At 57.2% G+C, this 19,884-nt stretch overlaps 3 protein-coding genes and 1 long non-coding RNA gene across 5 annotated transcripts; 3 read left to right on the forward strand and 1 right to left on the reverse strand.

The window, feature by feature from the left end:
* Window positions 1-309: 309 nt before the first annotated feature.
* Window positions 310-936, reverse strand: LOC119089241. The gene is made up of 2 exons (XR_005093121.1): window positions 848-936; window positions 310-687 (listed from the first exon to the last, which is right to left on the reverse strand). It is a non-coding gene; the product is annotated as an uncharacterized LOC119089241 (long non-coding RNA).
* A 53-nt stretch (window positions 937-989) lies between these two features.
* Window positions 990-11,600, forward strand: Kxd1 (KxDL motif containing 1). 2 transcript variants are annotated; one of them, XM_028856963.2, is made up of 6 exons: window positions 1,051-1,077; window positions 3,154-3,431; window positions 5,547-5,671; window positions 7,138-7,290; window positions 9,923-9,969; window positions 10,863-11,600. In XM_028856963.2, the coding sequence occupies exons 3-6, from the start codon at window positions 5,571-5,573 to the stop codon at window positions 11,093-11,095; spliced, it is 534 nt and encodes a 177-aa protein (XP_028712796.1). In that variant the 5' UTR covers window positions 1,051-1,077; window positions 3,154-3,431; window positions 5,547-5,570; the 3' UTR covers window positions 11,096-11,600. The 2 variants fall into 2 exon arrangements, with proteins under 2 accessions (XP_028712795.1, XP_028712796.1); XM_028856962.2 differs by lacking the exon at window positions 3,154-3,431 and having other exon boundaries at window positions 990-1,077.
* Window positions 11,601-13,834: 2,234 nt separating this feature from the next.
* Window positions 13,835-15,892, forward strand: Uba52 (ubiquitin A-52 residue ribosomal protein fusion product 1). The gene is made up of 4 exons (XM_028856974.2): window positions 13,835-13,939; window positions 14,463-14,573; window positions 14,722-14,808; window positions 15,627-15,892. The coding sequence occupies exons 2-4, from the start codon at window positions 14,471-14,473 to the stop codon at window positions 15,821-15,823; spliced, it is 387 nt and encodes a 128-aa protein (XP_028712807.1). The 5' UTR covers window positions 13,835-13,939; window positions 14,463-14,470; the 3' UTR covers window positions 15,824-15,892.
* A 1,473-nt stretch (window positions 15,893-17,365) lies between these two features.
* On the forward strand, window positions 17,366-19,767 carry Rex1bd (required for excision 1-B domain containing). The gene is made up of 5 exons (XM_028856969.2): window positions 17,366-17,476; window positions 17,559-17,641; window positions 18,111-18,315; window positions 19,011-19,090; window positions 19,548-19,767. The coding sequence occupies exons 1-5, from the start codon at window positions 17,405-17,407 to the stop codon at window positions 19,618-19,620; spliced, it is 513 nt and encodes a 170-aa protein (XP_028712802.1). The 5' UTR covers window positions 17,366-17,404; the 3' UTR covers window positions 19,621-19,767.
* The last annotated feature ends 117 nt before the right edge of the window (window positions 19,768-19,884 follow it).

A 19,884-nucleotide genomic window follows, 5' to 3' on the forward strand; every position in this document is an offset into this window, starting at 1 on the left:
AAGCCCCAGAACATTCATTTGATGAAATTTTGAGTCCCCTGAAGAGAATGGGGAATTTAAAGGAGCAATGCTAAAAGTATACAAAGACTGTAACTCTGTGGGAAAAAGCCAGAGGTTTCTCGTGATCAGGACTTTCAAAACTACTTTAGCCGGGCGGTGGTGGCACACATCTTTAATCCCAGCACTCGGGAGGCAGAGCCAGGCGGATCTCTGTGAGTTCGAGGCCAGCCTGGTCTACAGAGCGAGTTCCAGGACAGCCAGGGCTACACAGAGAAACCCTGTCTCTAAGAACAACAAAACAGAAAATGCTTCTCTTTCACTAGCTAGTCTCTTTATTAGCGTGGAGGTTGTTTCTCACAACAGTGAGCACCAGGGCAGCCTGGGCTAGAGCTATCTCAAAAACCTGAAGGTCACACATAGTGGCCATACATCTGTCATACCAGGAAGTAGAGGCAGGAAGACCAGGAGCTTAAGGGTAACCTCGGCCACATGAAAAGTTGGAAGACAGCCTGGACTGCATGGTGCTGGAAGTTGGCTCGGTGGTTAAGAGCGCTTCTTGTTCTTGCAGAGAACATGGTTTGGGTCCTAGCACCCACACGGAGACGCACAACCATTCAGTTCCAGGGAAGCCGACTCCCTCTTCCGGACGTCATAGGCACCAATCATTCACATGCTGCTCATACATATCTGCAGGCAGAACACTTAAAACATTAAATAAATCTAAAAAATTAAAAATAAAGCTAGTGGTGAGGGTGGTCCTGGGGCTAAAGGGAACAGTGGGGGCAAATAAGCTCAAAATACATTATATACACGTGCAAAATTTTAAAAGGATCAGTAAAAATATTACATTTAACGGCCTGCTTCCAGGTTGCTTAGGAAGCCAGGTTTGGAACACTGCGCATGCGCATCGGCCGCCCTGTGATTGGTCACTCTTGACGTATTGGTCCAACCCCTTCCTGCTTCCGAGGTCACGCACGGTCGTCGGCGCCTTGACGGAGGTCGCGCGCGGGTGTTGCGTGATGACGTAGTGGCGCGGGCGCCATCCCGGAAGCGCGAGACCGGCCTCCAGATGTGCAGGTGCCGAGGCCGGCGTCGCCGGGGCCGGGCCGGGGCGGGGTCGCGGGGTGGCGGGAGGCGGCGGGCCGTGCCGCCGCGGGAAGGAGGCCCAGCCTGGCTCTGCGGCCGAGCCGGCCTCAGTTTCCCGGGCTGCGCGGCGCGGCGCGGGCGGACCCGGATGGGAACCCGAGTGGTGTGAGCGGCTCGGAGTGCGCCCGTGCCTCAGTTTCCCCCGAGGGGGCGGGGCCTCAGTGCACGTTGAGCCCCGCCTTATCCGGTGTGGCTTCTCTTGTTTTTGTTTTCTCCCCTCCCGGGTTCGGGCGTCGGTCGGGACTCGGGCGCGACGCTGCCGTGTCCCCTGCTTGCGCCCTCGAGGCGCAGAGCCCTTCCGCCGAGCCTTGCGTTTGGGGGAGGTTTGGTGTTTCTTGAGCCCAAATCAGCCTCCCGTTCCTGGCAATCCTCCTGCTTCGGCCACCCCAGTACCAGGGGAAAGTCGGTAGACTTAGCTTTGAGACCGTGCCAGGCTGGCCCTCAGCTCCTGGGGGCGCGCTTGCATTCACAAGCCTGGAGTCGCCACGCCTGGCCTGTATTGTCGCTCTGAGTCAGGGTCTCATTTGTCCCAGGCTGGCCTGGAGCTCAGAAAGCAAAGGGTGACCTTGAACTTTGCTCTTCTGCCGTCCTTAGCGCTGAACACGGGCATTCGCAACGCGTGTTTTATTTTTTGAGACAGCCCTATGTATCCCAAGCTGGTCTGGGACTCACTGTGTAGCCCAGATTAACCTTGAATTTACAACAGTCCTGTAGCCGCCTGAGTCGGGGATGACAGCCTGAACTGTCGCGCCAGGCCTGTGTTTTAAGACAGACTTTCATGCATCTTAGGGTGGCCTAGATTCAGTAGGTATAGCCCAAGCTGGCGCTCTGCGTGCTACCATTTCAGCCCCAGTCCAAGACTAATAGTGTGATCTAGAACAAAATCTCGAGTCAAAACTCTGCATCTGACGGATGCCATTAACCCGTTTGACTCCACCCTTTAACCACAAGTCTTTTTTTTTTTTTCCTTAAAAAATATTTACATTCAAGAAATGTTCACATTCTATTTATTTGGGGGGATGGGGCATGCACCTTCATGTCTTGGGGTCAGGGGACAACCTGCAGGAGTTGGTTTTCTTTCTACCATGTGTCCCAAGGCTTGAACTGGAGTCCTGGCTTGACGGCAAGCACCTTTTAGACACAGCCATGTCACTGGCCAGCTTCCTCCTAAACGGGGTCTTCCTGTGTTGCCCAGGGTGCTGGTCTTGAACGTTGAATCCTGCCTTGCTCCTCCTCTCCCCACGTGCTGGGGTCGACCACCATGTGTCTGCCTTTTGCTCAAGGTGATGCTTGATGACCTTGGGCGACTGGACTGTGTGATCCTGGATGGAAGGGACCATGTCCTGCCCATAGCTGGTTTCTTTTTTTTTAAACCCCCGAGACAGGATTTCTATATGTACCCCTGTCTGTCCTGGAACTCTCTATACATCAGGCTGGCCTCTGCTCCCACACCTGGCTTAAATCTGTATGGCTTTTGTCTTTTGGTGTGCCTCGCTGCTTGCCTTCTGCTGTGTTTGAGACGGCACCTCCCGTTCACCTTTCTGTGTGCCAGGCTAGCTGGCCTTGAGGCTTCCGGCTACTTCCTTGTCTCTGCCTCCTGTCCCCGGAAAGGCGCTGGGGTTGCAGGTGGAGGCACCACAACTGTGTCTCACCGTACACAAGCTCTGGGGACCCCAAGGCAGGTCATCAAGTTCCCATCCTAGCACTTTACACCCCAGCCTCCTCCCCACCATTCATTCTCCCCTGCCTCTGGCCCCAAGTGGTGGAATTAAAGGTGCGTGCCACCGTGCCTGGCTGCCCCCCACCATTTTTTATTTTGTTTGTTTTTTCAAGACAGGGTTTCTCAGTGTAATCTTGATCTTGGCTGCCCTGGAACTCGCTCTATAGACTAGGCTGGGCTTGAACTCACGTGGATCTGCTTGCCTCTGCCCCCCAAGTGCTGGGCTTAAAGGTGTGCGCCACCACCACCCAGCTGCCACTTTTTTTTTTTTTTTTTTTTTGCGACAGGGTCTCACGCTGTAGCCTGAGCTGACCTGAAACTCACTGTGTAGTCCAGGCTCCCCTAAATTCATGCCAGTTCTCCTGCCCCAGACTGTGTACTGGAAAAGAAGATATCACCACACAGAACCAATTTGGTCAGGGCCTCGCTCTGTAGCCCCTCTCGGCCTTCATCCAGGTAGCTGAGATTGGCCTTGAATTCCTGATCCTCCTGCCTGCGTCACCAAGCCCGGCCGGGCTCCCGTGTGTGAAACTTGCCCAGTGCGGAGTTGGCTTCTCTCAGTCAGGTCTGTCTTGTCAGGTTCCTGGGTTTTTCCTGAACATCAGAGACGGGGTGGTGCTGTGATTTCCCTTTTTGAGCTGGTCTGGGGAGCTCTGCTCACCCGGGCACAGCAGGGACCATCACCTGCCTGCCAGATGCTGAGGACCCCAAGCCATGCAGGTGCCAGGCTGGCAGATTGCTTGTGCCTAGAATCCTTGGCTTTAAGTTGCTGGAAAAAAAAATTGTAGTAGCTTCAGAGCTGAATATTTTGTTTCATTTTTGAGGACAGGTCTCACAGAGTAGCCCAGGCTGGCTTGGAGCTCACTTTGCTGTTGTCTAGGATGGCCTAGAGCTTGAAGTAACCCTGCCTCAGTCATCTGAGTGCTGGGGTGGCCAGTGCAAGCCACCAGGCCTGTGTGTGTGGTGTGGTGTTTGCTTACTTGCTTGTTTGAGCCACAGTTTCCCTGGCTGTCCTTGAACTCAGAGATCCACCTGCCTCTCCGACCCGAGTGCTGGGGTCGAAGGTGTGCTCTGTTGCTGTGCCCCGCTCAGCCTGGTTTTTATACATTTTATGTGTGCATTTCATGAGCTTGTGTGTGCATGAGTACATGTATGTGCTGGCATGCATGTGGAGGTCAGAGGGCAACTTTTGGGAGTTGTTTCCACCATGATGGTCACTGGGTTTAAACTCAAGGCATCGTGCTTACCCCTGAGTCATCTTGCTGGCCCCCAAACCAAGTTTAGAGCTGAATTTGGAAACTTTGGTTTGGAATATGGGTGTGCATGTCCCACAGTGCACACACAGAGGTCAGCCTCAGGACTTCGCAGGTCTTTTTCATGTTTGTTGTCCCTCACCATGGAGACCAGCTGGCCCTTGAGATGCCGTCCCAGCACTCAGGAATTGAAGGTTGTCTTCAGCTCTTCAGTAATCAGAAGCCCCCACAGCCACGAGAGAAGCTGCCTCAGAAGCCCAAGAGATGGGTCTTGGTGGCACACAGTCTTGATCCCAGCACTGAGGAAGCAGAGGCAGGCAGATCTCTGTGAGTCTGAGAACAGCCTGGTCTACTTAGGGCATTCCAGGACACCCAAGGCTACATAGTGAGACCCTGTCTTCAAGGAAGGTGGTGCACTCTGCAATAATGCAGGTGATAATAGACTTAAGGACCCAGGTTCATACCCAGAAACCAAACACAAAGCTGGGGCTCAGTGATGGTGAGATGGAATCAGGTATAGGCAGATCCCTGGAAGCATGTAAGCTTGCTGCCCTAGCCTCTATGGTAAAGTTCTGGGCCAGGGGCTGGAGAGATGGCTCAGAGGTTAAGAGCACTGACTGCTCTTCCAGAGGACCTGAGTTCAATTCCCAGCAACCACATGGTGGCTCACAACCATCCGTAATGAGATCTGGCGCCCTCTTCTGGCCTGCAGTCATATATGCTGTATACATAATAAAGAAATAAATAAATCTTAAAAAAAAAAAAGTTCTGGGCCAGTGAGAGACCCTGTCAAACAATGGGAGACGGGGACCGGAGAGGCGGCTCAGAACACTTGCTGCACTGAAGAGGACCTGAGTTCTGACCGTTGTCCGTGGCTGCCTGTAGCTCAGCTCCAGGGCATCCGTCACCTCTGGCTTCTATGTCCGGGGGAGGAGCAGCGTCTGCAGTTTGTCCCGTACCGTCACATGAGTGCTGTGGCACCCATGCATGTCCCACAGAAACCAGATACAAAACCCTAACCTAAAGCCACACAGGAGCAGATCTTGACAGGAGGTGGGGTGACAGCCGTGTGGAGTCTAGCAAGGACACTGAAGGGAGAAATGGCGTTGCCCAGCCTGTGCATGTGACAAGTTCAGGTTCTTAGGCCAGCACGAGCTATGCACGGCAGAGAGTGACTCACTCGTGCCCTGGGTAGCTCATGACTCTCCATCCTCCTGCCTCAGCTTCCTGGAGTCACAGGTGTGCTGCCATGCTCAGCTCTTCTGGCTCATGTGTTTCTAAGGATGGATCTGTTAGGCCCCTAAACACCCCGAGTTCCCAGCCTAAGTATTCTGAGGCTGGGGTGGTGCCTATTTTTGGCCATGATTTGCTCTTGACATTCTCGCCAAGCCGAGCGCTGACTTCATGTCCTGGTCTGGTCGTTTCAGGCATCAGAGGTGGAGGAGAAAGAGATGGACCCCCCGGACTCGGCCTCGAGGGTCTTCTGTGGCCGCTTCCTCAGCATGGTGAATGCCGATGATGTCAACGCCATCATCCTGGCCCAGAAGAACATGTGAGCAGGCCGTGGGCAGCGTGGGAAGGACCCCCCCCAAGTTGTGATAAATTAAAGAAAATTAGTTCCTGGCTCCAGAGCCAGTTCCTTCCTGGCCTGAAGACCAGGCTTTGGCACTGGGTCCTGTAGCTTTGCGTGGCTCGGCGGCGGCCAGGGAGCTCCTGTCCCCAGGCAAAGGAGCCCGGTCCTGTGCGGTGTGCAGGGTGCCTGCCTAGGGCGCTTTCCTCTCTCGCTTGAACAACCTCACCCTGGTCTCCCCTAGGCTCGGGGAGAGAGGCAGGTACAGGGCTGCGGTGCCACTTGGTGGCTTGCTTTGCCAGTCACGCAGAGGCCTCAGGTCCCTTCTAGCGGGTGGCCCTCCCAGTGGAGGCCAGAGGCTGGTGGCTGCTGTCTGCCCCTGGGGCTCTCCACCTCGTATTATTTGCTTAGTTATTTTTTGAGACAGGGTCTCAATATGTCCTGGAACTCATTCTGTAGACCAGGCTGGCCTTGAACTCACAGAGATCCTCCCGCCTCTGCCTCCCGAGTGCTGGGATTAAAGGTGTGCGACACCATGCTGGCCTGCACTCTGGAGGAGGGCCAAGGCTCTGTCCCAGCAGCTCACAGCTGAGATTCAGGTCCCGGGGCCTGGGCGCTCTTCTGGTCTCCACGGCGCTGTGTGCACATGGTGCACAGACATGCCCAAAGGCAAAACACCCATACATATAATAAAAAAATAGTATGGGCCTAGCGTGTGATACACACCTTTAAACCCCTACACTCTCAGTTCCAGGGCAGCCAAGGCTGCATAGTGAGACTCTCTCAAAAACCAAAACAAAGAGAAAACCCCAAAACTTAAGAAAAGGGCAGCAAATAATAATAATAAACATGTCAGTCTTTTAGCTGGATGTAGTGGCACATGCTTGCAATAATAATAATAATAATAAATAATAATAATAATAATAATAATAATAATAATAATAATAAACATGTCAGTCTTTTAGCTGGATGTATGGCACACGCTTGTACTCCCAGGACTTCTGTAGAGGCAGTTTGTTTGAGGTCAGCTTAGAACATGGAGTGGGCCGGGCGGTGGTGGCCCACGCCTTTAATCCCAGCACTCAGAGGCAGGCAGCAGATCTTTTGAGGCCAGCCTGAACTATATAGTGGGTTCCAGGATAGCCAGGGCTACAGAGAAACCGTGTTTCAAAAAACAACAGCAACAACAAAGCAAACAAACACAGAGACGTAGAGTGGGCCACTGCCGGGTGTGGCAGGAGCCTGTCAGAAGCAACTCCTGCACACACAAACTCCGTGCCAGATTCAGGCTGCGACAGAAGTGAGTAGGAGTTGGTGACCAGTGCAGCAGACGGAACCCTCAGGCCGCATCTCTGTAACGAACGAAGAGGCTGTGACCCTCCTCCCAGGGCTCTGCTCGGGCTAAGGCTCCAGGCCTCACGCAGGGCCCTCACCCTCTCCCCACCTAGGCTGGACCGCTTTGAGAAAACCAACGAGATGCTTCTGAACTTCAACAACCTGTCCAGCGTGCGGCTGCAGCAGATGAGCGAGCGCTTCATGCACCACACTCGCACCCTGGTGGACATGAAGAGGGACCTGGACAGCATCTTCCGCAGGATCAGGTGGCCCCACCCCCCAGCTCCCCTGTGGCCCCCAGCCAGCGGCCCCAGCATCTTCTTGGCCTCTTCTTCCTCTGTCCTGAGACCACGCCCTGTCTTACAGCGCATCTTCTCCAAACCCCTCCCCTGGTCTGCCACCCCGTTCTTGAGATGCCTGACCCGGGGACTGTCAGTCCCTTCTGAAGCCACACCCTCTCCCTTGAGGCCTGCTGGACCCACGCCCCCCCCAGGCCCTCTAACACCCCTCCTTCTGCAGCCCCCCTTCCTTCAGGGTTCTCGCTTCTCCGAAGCCCGTGTCTGGGTCCCTCTTTTCCAAGGCCCCTTCCCTTCCCTCTCCTCCTCCCCCCGCCCCTCCTCTTCCCGTTCTCCCCTCCAGGAGCCTGCCCTCTGCCCTCTCCAGCCCTGGCTATTCCCGGTGTTTGACGGGGCGGTCTGACCTCTGAGGGAGTGAACTGGAAGCAGTGGATCTCCCTTTTATTTGGCGTCTGCCACACGCGGGACCTGACAGTAGAGGCAGGAGGGTGACAGTCGGGTGCTTAGGCCAGGTCCTCCGGTTCTGAAGGCGGGCTGAGCGGCCAGCAGAGCACGAGGCCCTGGGTCTGCCCTGGAGAGAGGCCAGTCAGGGTCAGTTTGCTTCTTCCCACAGTGGCGCAGGCTCCCGGATCATGACGTCCATGTCCGTGACTCTCAGGTCTCCAGGCGTACCTCACCCATCACTGCTGTGGTGCCAGACCCAGGACAGCTAGAGCCACGGGGATCTAGACCACAGATGCACCTTCCCATCAGCTCAAGCCTGGGGAGCCTCGTTGGAGCCAAGGGGACAAAATAAGATCTCCCTCGAAGTCTAGATCTAGGTGTTCTAGATCAGTGTTTTCAAATTCTGAAACTCCCTCTGTAGACCAGGCTAGCTTTTTTTTTTTTTTTTTTTTTTAAGATTTATTATGTATACAGTGTTCTGCTTACACACAAGATCTCATTACAGATGGTTGTGAGCCACCATGTGGTTGCTGGGAATTGAACTCATGACCTCTGGAAGAGAAGCCAGTGTTCTTAACCTCTGAGCCATCTCTCCAGCTCCCCAGGCTAGCTTTGAACTCAGAGATCCACCTGCCTCTGCCTCCCAAGTGTTGGGATTAAAGGCGTGCGCCACCACTGCCCGGCTTTAATTCTTTTTATTAGTATTCTTTAATATTGTTTTTTGCTTTTGAGGCAGTGTCTTACGAGATAGCTCTGGCTGTCCTGGGGTTCACTCTATAGACCAGGCTGTCTTAGAACTCACAGAGATCCGCCTGCCTCTGCCAATCAGGTGCTGGGATTAAAGGTGTGCGCGACCATGCCTGGCCTCTTTTTATTATTTTATTATAGTCTTGATATTGTTTGAGACAGGGTCTCTTGTAGCTCAGGCTGACTTCAGATTTGCCATATAGACAAGGATGACCCTGGACTCCTTGTCCTCCAGCCTCCCCACCTCCCTAGTGCTGAGATGCCCTGCCACTCTCGGCTCCTAAGCTCTCCTCTGAGCACACATCTGGCTCATAATGCCAGCTGACTCTGCGGGTAGTTTGGGGAGTAGGCAAGAACCCTGTGAGCCCCAGGAGTTGCTGGTCAGCAGCATGTGTTGTAGCCCCGCAGAAAGGAGACAGGGTCCAGCGCGTCATGGGCTGTGACTCGGCTGTGTGCTTGTGGCTGCGGTCAGGGTGGAGGCTGTGTAAAGTGCAGGGCGTCAGGGCAGGACAGCCAGCAGCCAGTTCAGTTCCTAAGGTAATAAAGCCAGCTGGGGTGACGGCACACAGGAGGGGGAGACAGGAGGGTCCTGGGGCTACATGGTGAGTTCAGGGCCAGCCTGAGCTACACAGCCAGACTTTGTACTTGCTGAGCAATTGTGAGGACCTGAGTTCAAATCCTCAGAACACATGAAAAAGTCAGGCGCAGAGGCTGGGGGCTGGCACAGTGGTGAAGAGTGTGCGTTGTTCTTGTAGAGGACTGGGGTTGGTTCTCCTGCCATGTCAGGTGGCTCCAGAGAACTGGAGTCAGCCTTGGGGATCTGCTCGTGTGCATACCCTACACACACACACACACACGCACACGCACACGCACGCACATGCACACACGCGCATGCACACCTACACGCACACACGCATGTACATGCGCGCGCGCGCGCGCACGCGCGCACACACACACACACACACACACACACACACACGAGTTAAAGATAAACTGAGTTGCGGAGAAACGTCAGCACAGTGGCTGACGTCTGTCACCCTCGTGCTGGGGAGGTGAGGCAGGTGAGGGCTGGGGCTTGCTGGCCGGGCAGCCCAGCTGATACCCAGCTCCTTGTCCACGGAGGCACTGTCTGAACAGACAGGGTGGACTGAGGAAGGCCCAATGTAGAACTCTGACCCCAACACCTGGGAGCCAGAGGAGAAAGAATGAGGTACAAAAAGCAGCAAGGTGGTGGCCACCTCCTGTCATGATCCCAGCACCCCCCCCCAGGATGGTGCTAAAACCAAGCCTACAGACAGGCATGGTGGGCACGGCACAGCAGGAGACAAGTTCCCAGGCTGTAAGAGGCAGGCAGTGCCCAGGGTCCAGCCAGGTCCCGCTGTGCTCATCCCTCTCTGTCCCCTCCCCACAGGACACTGAAGGGAAAGCTGGCCCGGCAGCACCCGGAGGCCTTCAGTCGTAAGTGTGCCCCCCTCCACCCCCCACCCCACCCCCGCTGCTGCCAGCACCTTCCTCGAGCACTGGCTCCCATGGGTGGTGGGTGGAGATACCTCGGCAGTGGGAGGTAGATGGTGACAGCTCTCTCGTCTTCAACCCAGGGCCCTGTCAGCCGGGCTCTCACCCCAGGCACCTGTGAGGTGGGGACCGAACATCCCATTTCACAAAGGGGAAACAGACTCGCACCGGAGGGACGCGATACTGTCTGGGGTGTGAGTGAGCTGGGGCCAGAAGGGCTAGAAGAACCAAGTTCTCACGTCTGTGGCTGTCACATCACTGGGACCCCAGCAAGGCAAAGGGTTTCTGAGGTCACCTCATCTGCTGAGTGGGCCTGTCTCCACCCCAGTGATAGGTGGATTCCTGGGGTTTCTTTTGTTTGCTTTGTGTTTTTGAGACATGGTCTCATGTAGCCCAAGCTGGCCTCAGATTCTTCATGTAGCTAGAGATGACCCTGAGCTCCTGACCCTCCTGCCTCCACCAGAGAGCGCTAAGATGAAGCAGGGCAGGTGTGGTACCCGGCCCGGGGATGCCTTGCTGCTGCACATGGAGCCAAACCCAGCCTGACTTGGCCATTTGTTGTTTTTGTCTCAATTTTTAAGTTTTCAGGTAGGCTCTCACTGTGTAGTCCTGGCTGGCCTCAAATTCTTTGTATTCCTCCTGCCTCAGTCTCCCATACTGAATGACAAATGGGCATGCTCATTCTGAGTCAGCCTCACTCACCTGCCCAGGCCTCAGTTTCCTCCTCTGTAAAATGGGCTGAGTCATGCCCCCATGGGTGAGAAAGAGTTTTCAGGGCCACCCTTACAGGAAAGCCTGGATCCGTGACTTGACCAGCATGGGGGTTCCTTCCCCAGACATCCCGGAGGGTTCATTCCTAGAGGACGAAGATGAAGACCCCATTCCACCCAGTATCACCACGACCATCGCCACCTCGGAGCAGAGCACAGGCTCCTGTGATACCAGCCCTGACACTGTCTCGCCATCTCTCAGTCCTGGCTTTGAGGACCTGTCACATATTCGACCCGGTTCCCCTGCCATCAATGGCCACAGCCAGACAGACGACGAGGAAGAGACACATGGAGAATAGCCCCCCTTCCCGCCGTCCCAGAAAGGCTCAGGGCAGCATTGGTCCTCCTGGGGTCAGTCAGCTTTGCTGCTGCATTCTGTCATAGGCAGGGTCCCTAATTCCTGCCCCTCCTAAGAGCAGGACTTCCCCATGCCAGGACATGCACCCCAGCTGGGGCAGTGGAGCTGGCTACGGGTGTCCTTGAGCTCAGCCTGGGCCAGCTTTGAACAGTACGTCTAAAGCCCCCAGACCCCTGGAGGAAGAAGGTGCCTGCAGGTCTGAGCTTGTCTCAACTTGCTGGCAGCTGCTGACTTAACTCCGGTCTCCCTGCCCTCTGTGGAGTACTTTTTTCCTGTCGTGTTGAATTCTGGGAGAGGTAGAAGGTTCAAGACAGAGGCAGCCTTGACTGTGGGGAGCTGTTTCTCACAGGTCCAGCAGGCGTCTCTGGGAGCTGAATGGAATATTTTTGTATCGATGTTTACAGATGTTGTTGGGAAGTTACCAGTAAAGACTTATTGAAAGGGAACTCTGCTGCTGTGGCTTGCGTCTGTTTGGGGCTCACACCCCAGAGCATGGGCAGATTCTGGTGTCACCAGGGGGCCCTGCTGGAGGGGGCTGCCCCAACACCCAACCCTGTGAACTACCAAAACAGGGCTGTGCCAGAGGCACCCCGCCCCCATGAGGTCGGAGGGCAAGCCGGGGCCAAGCCTTTCTGAGACCACCTCTGAGACATCACTGTCCCTGGCTAGGACAGCTGCTGGCCTGGCGGCCTCTGGAAAGCTGGTTCCGATGGATGGCTATTTCGACACAGCGAGTAGCATTGCAGATGCCACCACGTGCCATGCGGTTCTTTGTTTGTTTTTCCAGACAGGGTTCCTCTGTGTAGCTTTGGTCCTGTCCTGGATCTCACTCTGTAGCCCAGGCTGGCCTTGAACTCACAGAGATCCGCCTGCCTCCGCCTCCCGAGTGCTGGGATTAAAGGTGTGCATCACCACCACCCAGCTCCCTGGAGCACTTTTAAATGATAGTCTTCCAGAACATAATACCCTGGTTGCAGAGCCCCTGACAAGCAGGCACCAGGTCCCTGCTAGGGGCAGCTCCAGCACTGAAGACAGAAAAACCGCCAGGCTGGCCGCCCTGAACCGCAGTTGGTTCCAGCGCCCTCTTCTGGCCCCTGCAGACACTGCATGCACACGGGGTGCACTTACTAGTAGGAAAAACAAATTACCATAGATACTTCTGAGTCATTAAAATTATCTTCCCGCCGGGCGGTGGGGGCGCACACCTTTAATCCCAACACTTACAGGATCTCTGTGAGTTCGAGGACAGCCTGGTCTACAGAGTGAGGTCTAGGACAGGCACCAAAACTACACAGAGAAACCCTGTCTCAACCCCCCCCCCAAAAAAAAAAAAAATCTTCCCAGGAGCTACTCTACCAGACTGGGAATCAGGTCAGTGTCTGCTCAGCCACCATCAGAGACGCTCCCTCCTGCAGCAGATGGGAAGACACACCCACAGCTGGACAGAGCGCAAAGTGAGAGACCTTGGGACTCTCAGTCCCAAATGGGCTGTCTCCATCAAATCCGCCCCTTAGAGCTCAGGGAACCCTTCAGGAGAGGAGGCAGGAGCAGGGTAAAAATCCGAGGGGATGGAGGACACCAAGGGACCAAGGTCTCCAAACACAGCGTGGCCGGCGCACATGAACTCAGACTGGCCCAGCACATGGGCCTGCGCAGGGCTGTCCGGCCGGGTCTCAGTGACGACGGGGCGTGGACACTTGCCCCCCATCCCTAGGCCAGACGCCACCTCCAGTTGATAACCACTCACAAGTGAAAACTTTGTCTCCTCTTAACGGAGTCTTTCTAGGCATGCAAACCATACTCCAAGGGCCGGTCACCTCAGTGAACTCAATGGTGATTTTGGAGGCTTTTGTTTTACATTTTGTCTGGGAATTTTTGCCTTTTAGTTGTATATTATGGTTTCCAACTCTGTGTTTTTATGGGATCTCTGTGTATGAACGTGTGTCTCTGTTTCTTGTGCTTTTTGTTTTTTAGAGACAGGGTTTCTCTGTGTAGCTTTGGAGCTTGTCTTGGAATTTGTTCTGTAGACCAGGCTGCCTCGAACTGTTTTATTTCTTAATGTTTGTTTTGTCCTGTTCTGGTTTTTATTTTATTCTATATGTCTGCTTTCTGGGAGAGAAGAAGGGTGTCGGTTTGTGTGGTAGGGAGGTGGGGAGAATCTGGGAGGACCCGGGGGAGGCGAAGTCCTGATCAGAAGATATTGTATGGGGGAGATAGATTTAAAGGGGGGGGGGTATCTTCCCAGATAGTTCCGCTTCCGTTTGCTGTCGGCCTGATGCCCTGGGGAACATCGAGAAACAAGATGATCCACACCCCCAAGCTCACGGGAAATTTAAGTCCCCTCTCTCCAGGGTCTGGTGGTTGTATTGTTTTTGTTTGGTTTTTGAGACAGACGCTCCCAATGGAGCACTGGCTGGCCTCGAACTCCCATCTGCCAGAACTAAAGGCGAGCGCCACCACGGCAGCCACGCCTCCTAAAAGAAACAGAAACGTGTCCGGACCGGCTAAGGAACGGGGAAGGCGGCCTCGGGAGGCGCAGGGGCGCCCGTCACTCACGCCTGCAGGCGCAGCTCCACCCGGGTGCGGCTCCCGACAGTCCCAGCCGCTGTTCGGCTTCTCTTGCCAGCACCCAACATGGCGCCGGACGAAGCCTGGGGCGGGAACGACGTGCGGCGTGGATTGTGACGTCGACGCGCAGCGTGCTCAGTGCGCAGGCGCTCTGAGAGGAGACTCGGGGGTTTCCGGTTCCGCCGTCCTCTTTCTCTTCAACGAGGCGGCCGAGCAGGTTGGTGGCGGCCGCGTCGCTGGCGGGCTGGTGGCGGCGGGGGCCGGCGGGGGCCGGCGGGGGCCGGCGGGGGCCGGCGCGGGCGTGTGCTGGCTCGCGGGCGGCGCAGCCCGGGGGCCCCAGGCTCAGGACCGGCGCCCGGCCCGTCCGCGCGGCTGCGTGATTGGTTCCGGGTGGCGGCGGGGCTCGGCCGGCCTGCGCCGCGGGGCTGCCTGGGTCCCGGCGGGGCTGCCTGGGTCCCGGCGGGGCCGGGCGGCCGCGCACACCGGGTCCGGTCGCGCACACCGGGCCCCGCCGGCCGCGTCGAGCAGACAGTGTGTGTGCGCGGTCCCGGAGGTGCAGGACGGGCGGCGCTTCCGGAGCGGGGTGCTCGCGCGGGGTACCGAGCCCACGGTGGCGCGGGGTCTTCCGGAGGGCACGGGAAACACCAGCCCCCGGGAGTGGGAGGCGGGCACTGGGCGCGCTCGGGCAGAGACCCACGCAGAGCGCATCTAACGCGTGGGCCTCCTCCTCTGCCGAGCAGACGCCGCCATGCAGATCTTTGTGAAGACCCTGACGGGCAAGACCATCACTCTTGAGGTCGAGCCCAGTGACACCATCGAGAATGTCAAGGCCAAGATCCAAGACAAGGAAGGTGGGCTGGGCTGCGGGGGCGGCGTTGACGGGGGCTGGCCCGGCTCTGCGGGGGTCAGCGTCCGAAGTTTGGTTTCCTCTGAGTGATTGGGGGGGTCCCAGCTCCCGCAGGGAGGAGCTGCCGCCAGCCTGGTTTCTCCTGTGCGCAGGCATCCCACCAGACCAGCAGAGGCTGATATTTGCCGGCAAGCAGCTGGAGGACGGCCGTACCCTGTCGGACTACAACATCCAGAAAGGTAAGGGGTGGGCCCCGGAAGTGGTGCTCCAGTCGCCTGGCAGTGGTATGGCCTGTCCCTCTTCATTTGCCACGGGTGTGTGTGGCCGCCGTGGGTGGACGTGAGGAGTCAGTTACCTTCCACCCGTGTGTGGAGTGTCTTTACTTGCCAGGCCTTTACTCCTTTTGAGCTATATCAGCTTTAGCCCAGGCTGGCCCCGCAGTGTTGCGCCAAGAGCTGGGGTTGCAGGTGTGAGCCGTAATGCCTGTTCACTTTTGAGGTGGTCAGATCTTTGGGTTTGGGTGTTTGCGTGCCACCGCCAGCCCCCCCCCCCCGTTTGTTTGAGGCAGGGTTTCTCTGCAGAGTCCCAGCCTTGAACTCCAGATCCCCCTGAGTGCTGGGTCACATGGCAGCTTTTCGTTTTTCCCTTGCCCCTGTTGAGCCTCTGCCTGCCTAGCACTGGGGTGTGTCAGCAGGACGCAGCCTGGAAGGAAAAGGCCCTGTGGGACTGCGGAGATGTCACAGTACTTGGATGCTTTCAGGGTCTGTCCGTGGGGCAGGACCTCGCCGGATCAGGCTGGCCACAGCTAGACACTTTTCGTGTTTGGTTTTTTTGTTTTGTTTTTGACCTGTGTTCCCACAGGACCTGAATGCTCCCAGCACTGTGCGGTGGCCCCCAGCTGCCTCCCGCATTGGTGTTTAGCTCCCTCTTCAGGCCTCAGTACATTGCAAAAGTAGATGAACTTGGTTTCAGTCCTTTAAGGGAAGCCTCTTGAGTTTCTCCCTGGGGTCTTCCCCGAGATGCTGGGGCAGGGGCTCAGTTTCTGTCCTCCTCCCAGAGTCCACCTTGCACCTGGTGCTGCGCCTGCGTGGTGGCATCATCGAGCCGTCCCTTCGTCAGCTCGCCCAGAAGTACAACTGTGACAAGATGATCTGCCGCAAGTGCTATGCACGCCTGCACCCCCGTGCGGTCAACTGCCGCAAGAAGAAGTGCGGCCACACCAACAACCTGCGCCCCAAGAAGAAGGTCAAATAAAGCTGGGGCCGTACCTGGCCCATGACCCCGGGACCAAATAAAGTCCCCTTCCATCGACTGGAGCAGTAACTGGTGTCTTCAGTGGCTCTTCTGTTCGGGGATGGGCTGGGAGGCATGTTCCCAGTGGGAAGGGGATCTTACCATGTAGACCAGGCTGCCCTGCAACCTGCCAGCCACAGGCATGTGCCACTACCGCACCCCGCTGGTAGCACGTGGTTCCCATCTGCACATCTGAACGGCTGCTCAGATCTGGAAGGAAGGTGCTAGGAAGGTGGACCAGTGGGTTAAAGGTGGGGCCCACAGTGCTGCCACGGGGAGGTTCTGTTTTGCCACTAGTGTGTGGAAGCAGCAAAGGAGACACGCCTGGGCCCCACTGTCCCCGTCATGTCCAAGTGACCTTGCACTCACACAGTCGGGGTGGGTCGGTGGTTTGTGTGGAGGCAGCTCACGCAACCCAGTGTCCATAGGCCAGTTCCAGGTGCAGGTTTTGGCTGCTGATCCAGAGATCAGCCTTATGTCAGACACACACACACAGCCCTGGGGCTTCCCCTCCTGGACTTCGGGATCACAGGCCCATGCTGCAGTGCACACCATGGTTATATGGTCCTGAAGCTAGTTGATCCATCTTTGAGTTTTTGTTGCACATGAACATGTGAGAATCACTGACTTTGTAGTCTTTTTTTTTTTTTCTTAAGATGTATTTATTGCTGGGTGATGGTGGCGCACACCTTTAATCCCAGTTTGAGGCCAGCCTAGGCTACCAAGTGAGTTCCAGGAAAGGCGCAAAGCTACACAGAGAAACCCTGTCTCAAGGGGAAAAAATAAATTATTATGCAGGCCAGAAGAGGGCACCAGATCTCATTACAGATGGTTGTGAGCCACCATGTGGTTGCTGGGAATTGAACTCAGGACTCTGGAAGGACAGTCAGTGCTCTCAACCTCAGCCATCTCCAGCCTGACTTTGTAGTCGTAAGGGGGCAAGGGTTTCCATCTTCCACATCTTCATTGATGTGAAGTCAGGTATGCAGCTCAACTCTGCATTTGAAGGGTTGTGCAGTTTGAACGTGGTGTGCCAGGAGAACCTGCAGTCAGTGTGTCCACCATCAGCCAGAGCTGGTGCCGCCTCTGCCCCGGAGCCTTCGCACAGATCCAGTTCACAGAAGGTCCAGCTATATTCTGAAGGATTATCTGAATGTTTTGTGTGCACTGCGTGATTGCTTGATACCCCATGAAATCAAGAGGGCACTGGATCCCCTGGGATTTTAGTTATTCGTGTGTGGGTGCTGGCATTCGTCCCGTCCTGCAAAAGCACCCCGTGCTCAGGCGCTGAGACATCGGTCTAGCCCCCAGCTATACTGCGTTACCATCACTCGTGCCGAGATACATTGGGGAACTCCTGTGACCTTATACTACGATTGTGACCCTATTTGACCTACGAGTGTCGCGAGCATCGGCAGATGCAGAGTCCTGGAACCAACTAGAGTAGAATTCAAAGGCAGCCAGGTGCACGCGACGGGCGTGGGCCTCCCGGCCGGCAGGGAGCGCTGCGGCCATTCCCAAGCGCCGCCGCATTGCGCAGTCATGCTCACCGCCACGGCAGAGGTGCCGACTACTGCGGACGCCCCCGGATCTGCGGAGCCGCCGTGGGCCTGGGTGAGCCCTGGCGTGGGCAGGACGGGCGTGGGGCGGCGGGGTGGGCTCAGGGGTCCGGCTTCATGGCCCCACACCCCCACAGAGAGACGCCCCGATCGCCACGTTGGTACGGAGGATCCAGCAGCTGCAGAATGAACGCGCGCAGGCCTTCCGCCGCCTGGACCAGTGAGCCGGCGGGCTGCACGGGGCGGGGCCTGGGGGAGCTGGCCCGGGTGGGGCCCGGGTCGCCGCTCGGCTGGGGCCTGCGGCGACGGAGCTGGCAGGGCTAGGGGCGGGGCTAAAAGGACCCGGTTGTGGGCGTGGTTGGAGGAGCCGGGAGGCCGCGGAGACCTGGTCCCGGGTACTCTGAGGCGTGGTCTCGGACGGGCAGGGCAGAGCCGTGGGTGGCGGCTCTGAAAACTCGGAAGAAACCGTCCACCTGGAGGAGCTGGGTGGAGCTGGGGCTGTGGCCGGAGACGGGGGTGTGGCCCCGAGGGGCGTGACCCGCGGCCGGAGCCCCGGTCTTCTCCGAGCGCAGAGGTGGGGCCGCCCTGGCCCCTCTCCGGTCGGTCAAGCTGGTGGGTCTCCAGGGCTGGAGCAGGGAGCGAGGTCTGTGAGCCAGGGCACGGGCTCAGCTTCCTCCCCCCCACCGCAGAGCTCACCGCCAGTACCTGCGCAGTGGCCAGCACCACGGCTTCCCGCGCTATCGGAGCGTCGTGCACGAGGTGACCCAGGTCTTCGCCGCCGCCTCGCGGGAGGTACTGGCGGTGGAAGCGGAACTCGCGGGGCCTCGCGCGCAGCTGATGCTCGCTCGCCACGTGCGCAGTCTGCAGGAGCTGGAACAGACGCGCCTGGCCACAGTAAGACTGCCGCCTCTCCTCTTCAGGGTGGGGCGTGGGCCACAGCCCATTCCCGGCCACCCCGACCACTACTTTCTGCTCCACCTCGGTGCGTTTGGGCCCTGTCCCGCTGTCTGCCTCCAGTTCCCTCCCAGGTTCTGCTTCATTATTCCAGTCCCTCTGGAGAGCCCTCCCAAGAGCCCCGTGGCCTCAACACTGTGGCTCTCTCTACCCCTGGGTTATCACTGTTGGGACCCACAAGCTACATCCTCCACAAACATCCTGAAACAGACGCGCAGCTTCCTAGGTCCCTTGACCCAGATCCCAAGACTCCACCTCCCCTTCCCCTACAGCCAATCCTAGGGAAGGGTTCGCCCACCGGCAGCCACGCCCACATCGCTCTTCGGTCTAGAATTCATAGTACAGAACCCCAAACCCTGCCTTGAGTTCCAGATTTATTACCATCCTGGGATTATAACGCCCTGCTCTGACTCTGGGCTGGGGGCCACGCCTGCCACCCATCCCTGGCTTTTCCGAGCTGTGTCCATATTCTCTACTGCCCTTCCACAGGAGAGCCCTAAAAGCGACCCCCCACACACACACACACACTCAAGCTCCACTCCCCGAGGTTCTACTCCTGGTCTGCCTTCTCTGTCTTGATCCGCTGAGAAAGGGCAATGTGGCTTTTGCCTTGTGACGCCCATTTGCTCCTCCAGGTGGCGCTGCTGCAGGTGATGGGGACACCAGGAGTGTCAGGACAGGAGGACCCTGAAAAGTTGCGCCAGCTGAAAATAAAGTGAGCCCTGTGGGCCCCTGAGCCCAACACCTCAGATTGGCACCACGTGGCCATGGTTAGCACAGCGCTGACCCGCCCCGTGGAAGAGGGCGCTCTGATTTGCACACTGGCGTTCTTAGCTGCATGCTTCCCAGGATGTGCATCATCATGTCGCCTGCAGTTTCCGCTGCTCTCAGGAGTGTGGACATGGCCAGAGGCACGCTTGCTCCCCTGTGTGAGCCCCTGCAGTTCTATCGCGGGTCTCCAAGCGCCCCTCCCCCCACCGCGGCCTTTCCCAGGAGCCCCCTGTGACCCCCCAAGCCACCCTGCCTCCCAGGCATGCTCCCAGGCCGCGCCTGAGGTTTGGCGGCAGGCGGGAGGGCCCAGGGCTTGCCATGGTCCCCCTCCCTGCTAGCCGTGCGGCTCAGCTAATTCACCCCATCTGGGTTTTATTTATAGTTTCCATCCGCTCTTGTAGGGTAATTAAAACCATGGAGGCGATCAGCGAGGTTCTGCAGGAACTCAGGTTTGATGCCGAATCTGCAGAGTGAGGGCGGCTCCCAAGGGACCAGAGGAAGATGGGAAAAGAGGCCCATGGCGTCCAGCCCAGCCCTGACCGCCAGCTGGCTGAGGTCGTGCCCCGCCGGGCTGCCCTCCAGCGCGCCTCACAAAATAAAGAATTCTCCCTCTGCAGCGTTCCCATCAGCTCTGTCTCTTGGGGTGTGGAGTCCGGCGATTGGGGGGCTCTCCCCGGGGGACAGTCCGCAGGTGGAAGACTTGCTTCCCCCTGAGGAGCTGAGGACAGGTAGTCTAGT

This window comes from Peromyscus leucopus, chromosome 17, assembly GCF_004664715.2.
Source record: "Peromyscus leucopus breed LL Stock chromosome 17, UCI_PerLeu_2.1, whole genome shotgun sequence".
Classification (NCBI taxonomy): domain Eukaryota; kingdom Metazoa; phylum Chordata; class Mammalia; order Rodentia; family Cricetidae; genus Peromyscus; species Peromyscus leucopus.

What these genes read in the sequence shown, in the direction of transcription:
- Uba52 (XM_028856974.2), top strand. Translation starts at nt 14,471, where the DNA reads ATGCAGATCTTTGTGAAGACCCTGACGGGCAAGACCATCACTCTTGAG. An exon ending in CAAGATCCAAGACAAGGAAG is followed by an intron (nt 14,574 to 14,721) that starts GTGGGCTGGGCT and finishes TCCTGTGCGCAG; the next exon opens with GCATCCCACCAGACCAGCAG. An exon ending in GGACTACAACATCCAGAAAG is followed by an intron (nt 14,809 to 15,626) that starts GTAAGGGGTGGG and finishes TCCTCCTCCCAG; the next exon opens with AGTCCACCTTGCACCTGGTG.
- Kxd1 (XM_028856962.2), top strand. Translation starts at nt 5,571, where the DNA reads ATGGACCCCCCGGACTCGGCCTCGAGGGTCTTCTGTGGCCGCTTCCTC. An exon ending in ATCCTGGCCCAGAAGAACAT is followed by an intron (nt 5,672 to 7,137) that starts GTGAGCAGGCCG and finishes CTCCCCACCTAG; the next exon opens with GCTGGACCGCTTTGAGAAAA. An exon ending in AGCATCTTCCGCAGGATCAG is followed by an intron (nt 7,291 to 9,922) that starts GTGGCCCCACCC and finishes CCCTCCCCACAG; the next exon opens with GACACTGAAGGGAAAGCTGG.
- Rex1bd (XM_028856969.2), top strand. Translation starts at nt 17,405, where the DNA reads ATGCTCACCGCCACGGCAGAGGTGCCGACTACTGCGGACGCCCCCGGA. An exon ending in GCCTTCCGCCGCCTGGACCA is followed by an intron (nt 17,642 to 18,110) that starts GTGAGCCGGCGG and finishes CCCCCACCGCAG; the next exon opens with AGCTCACCGCCAGTACCTGC. An exon ending in TTGCGCCAGCTGAAAATAAA is followed by an intron (nt 19,091 to 19,547) that starts GTGAGCCCTGTG and finishes CCGCTCTTGTAG; the next exon opens with GGTAATTAAAACCATGGAGG.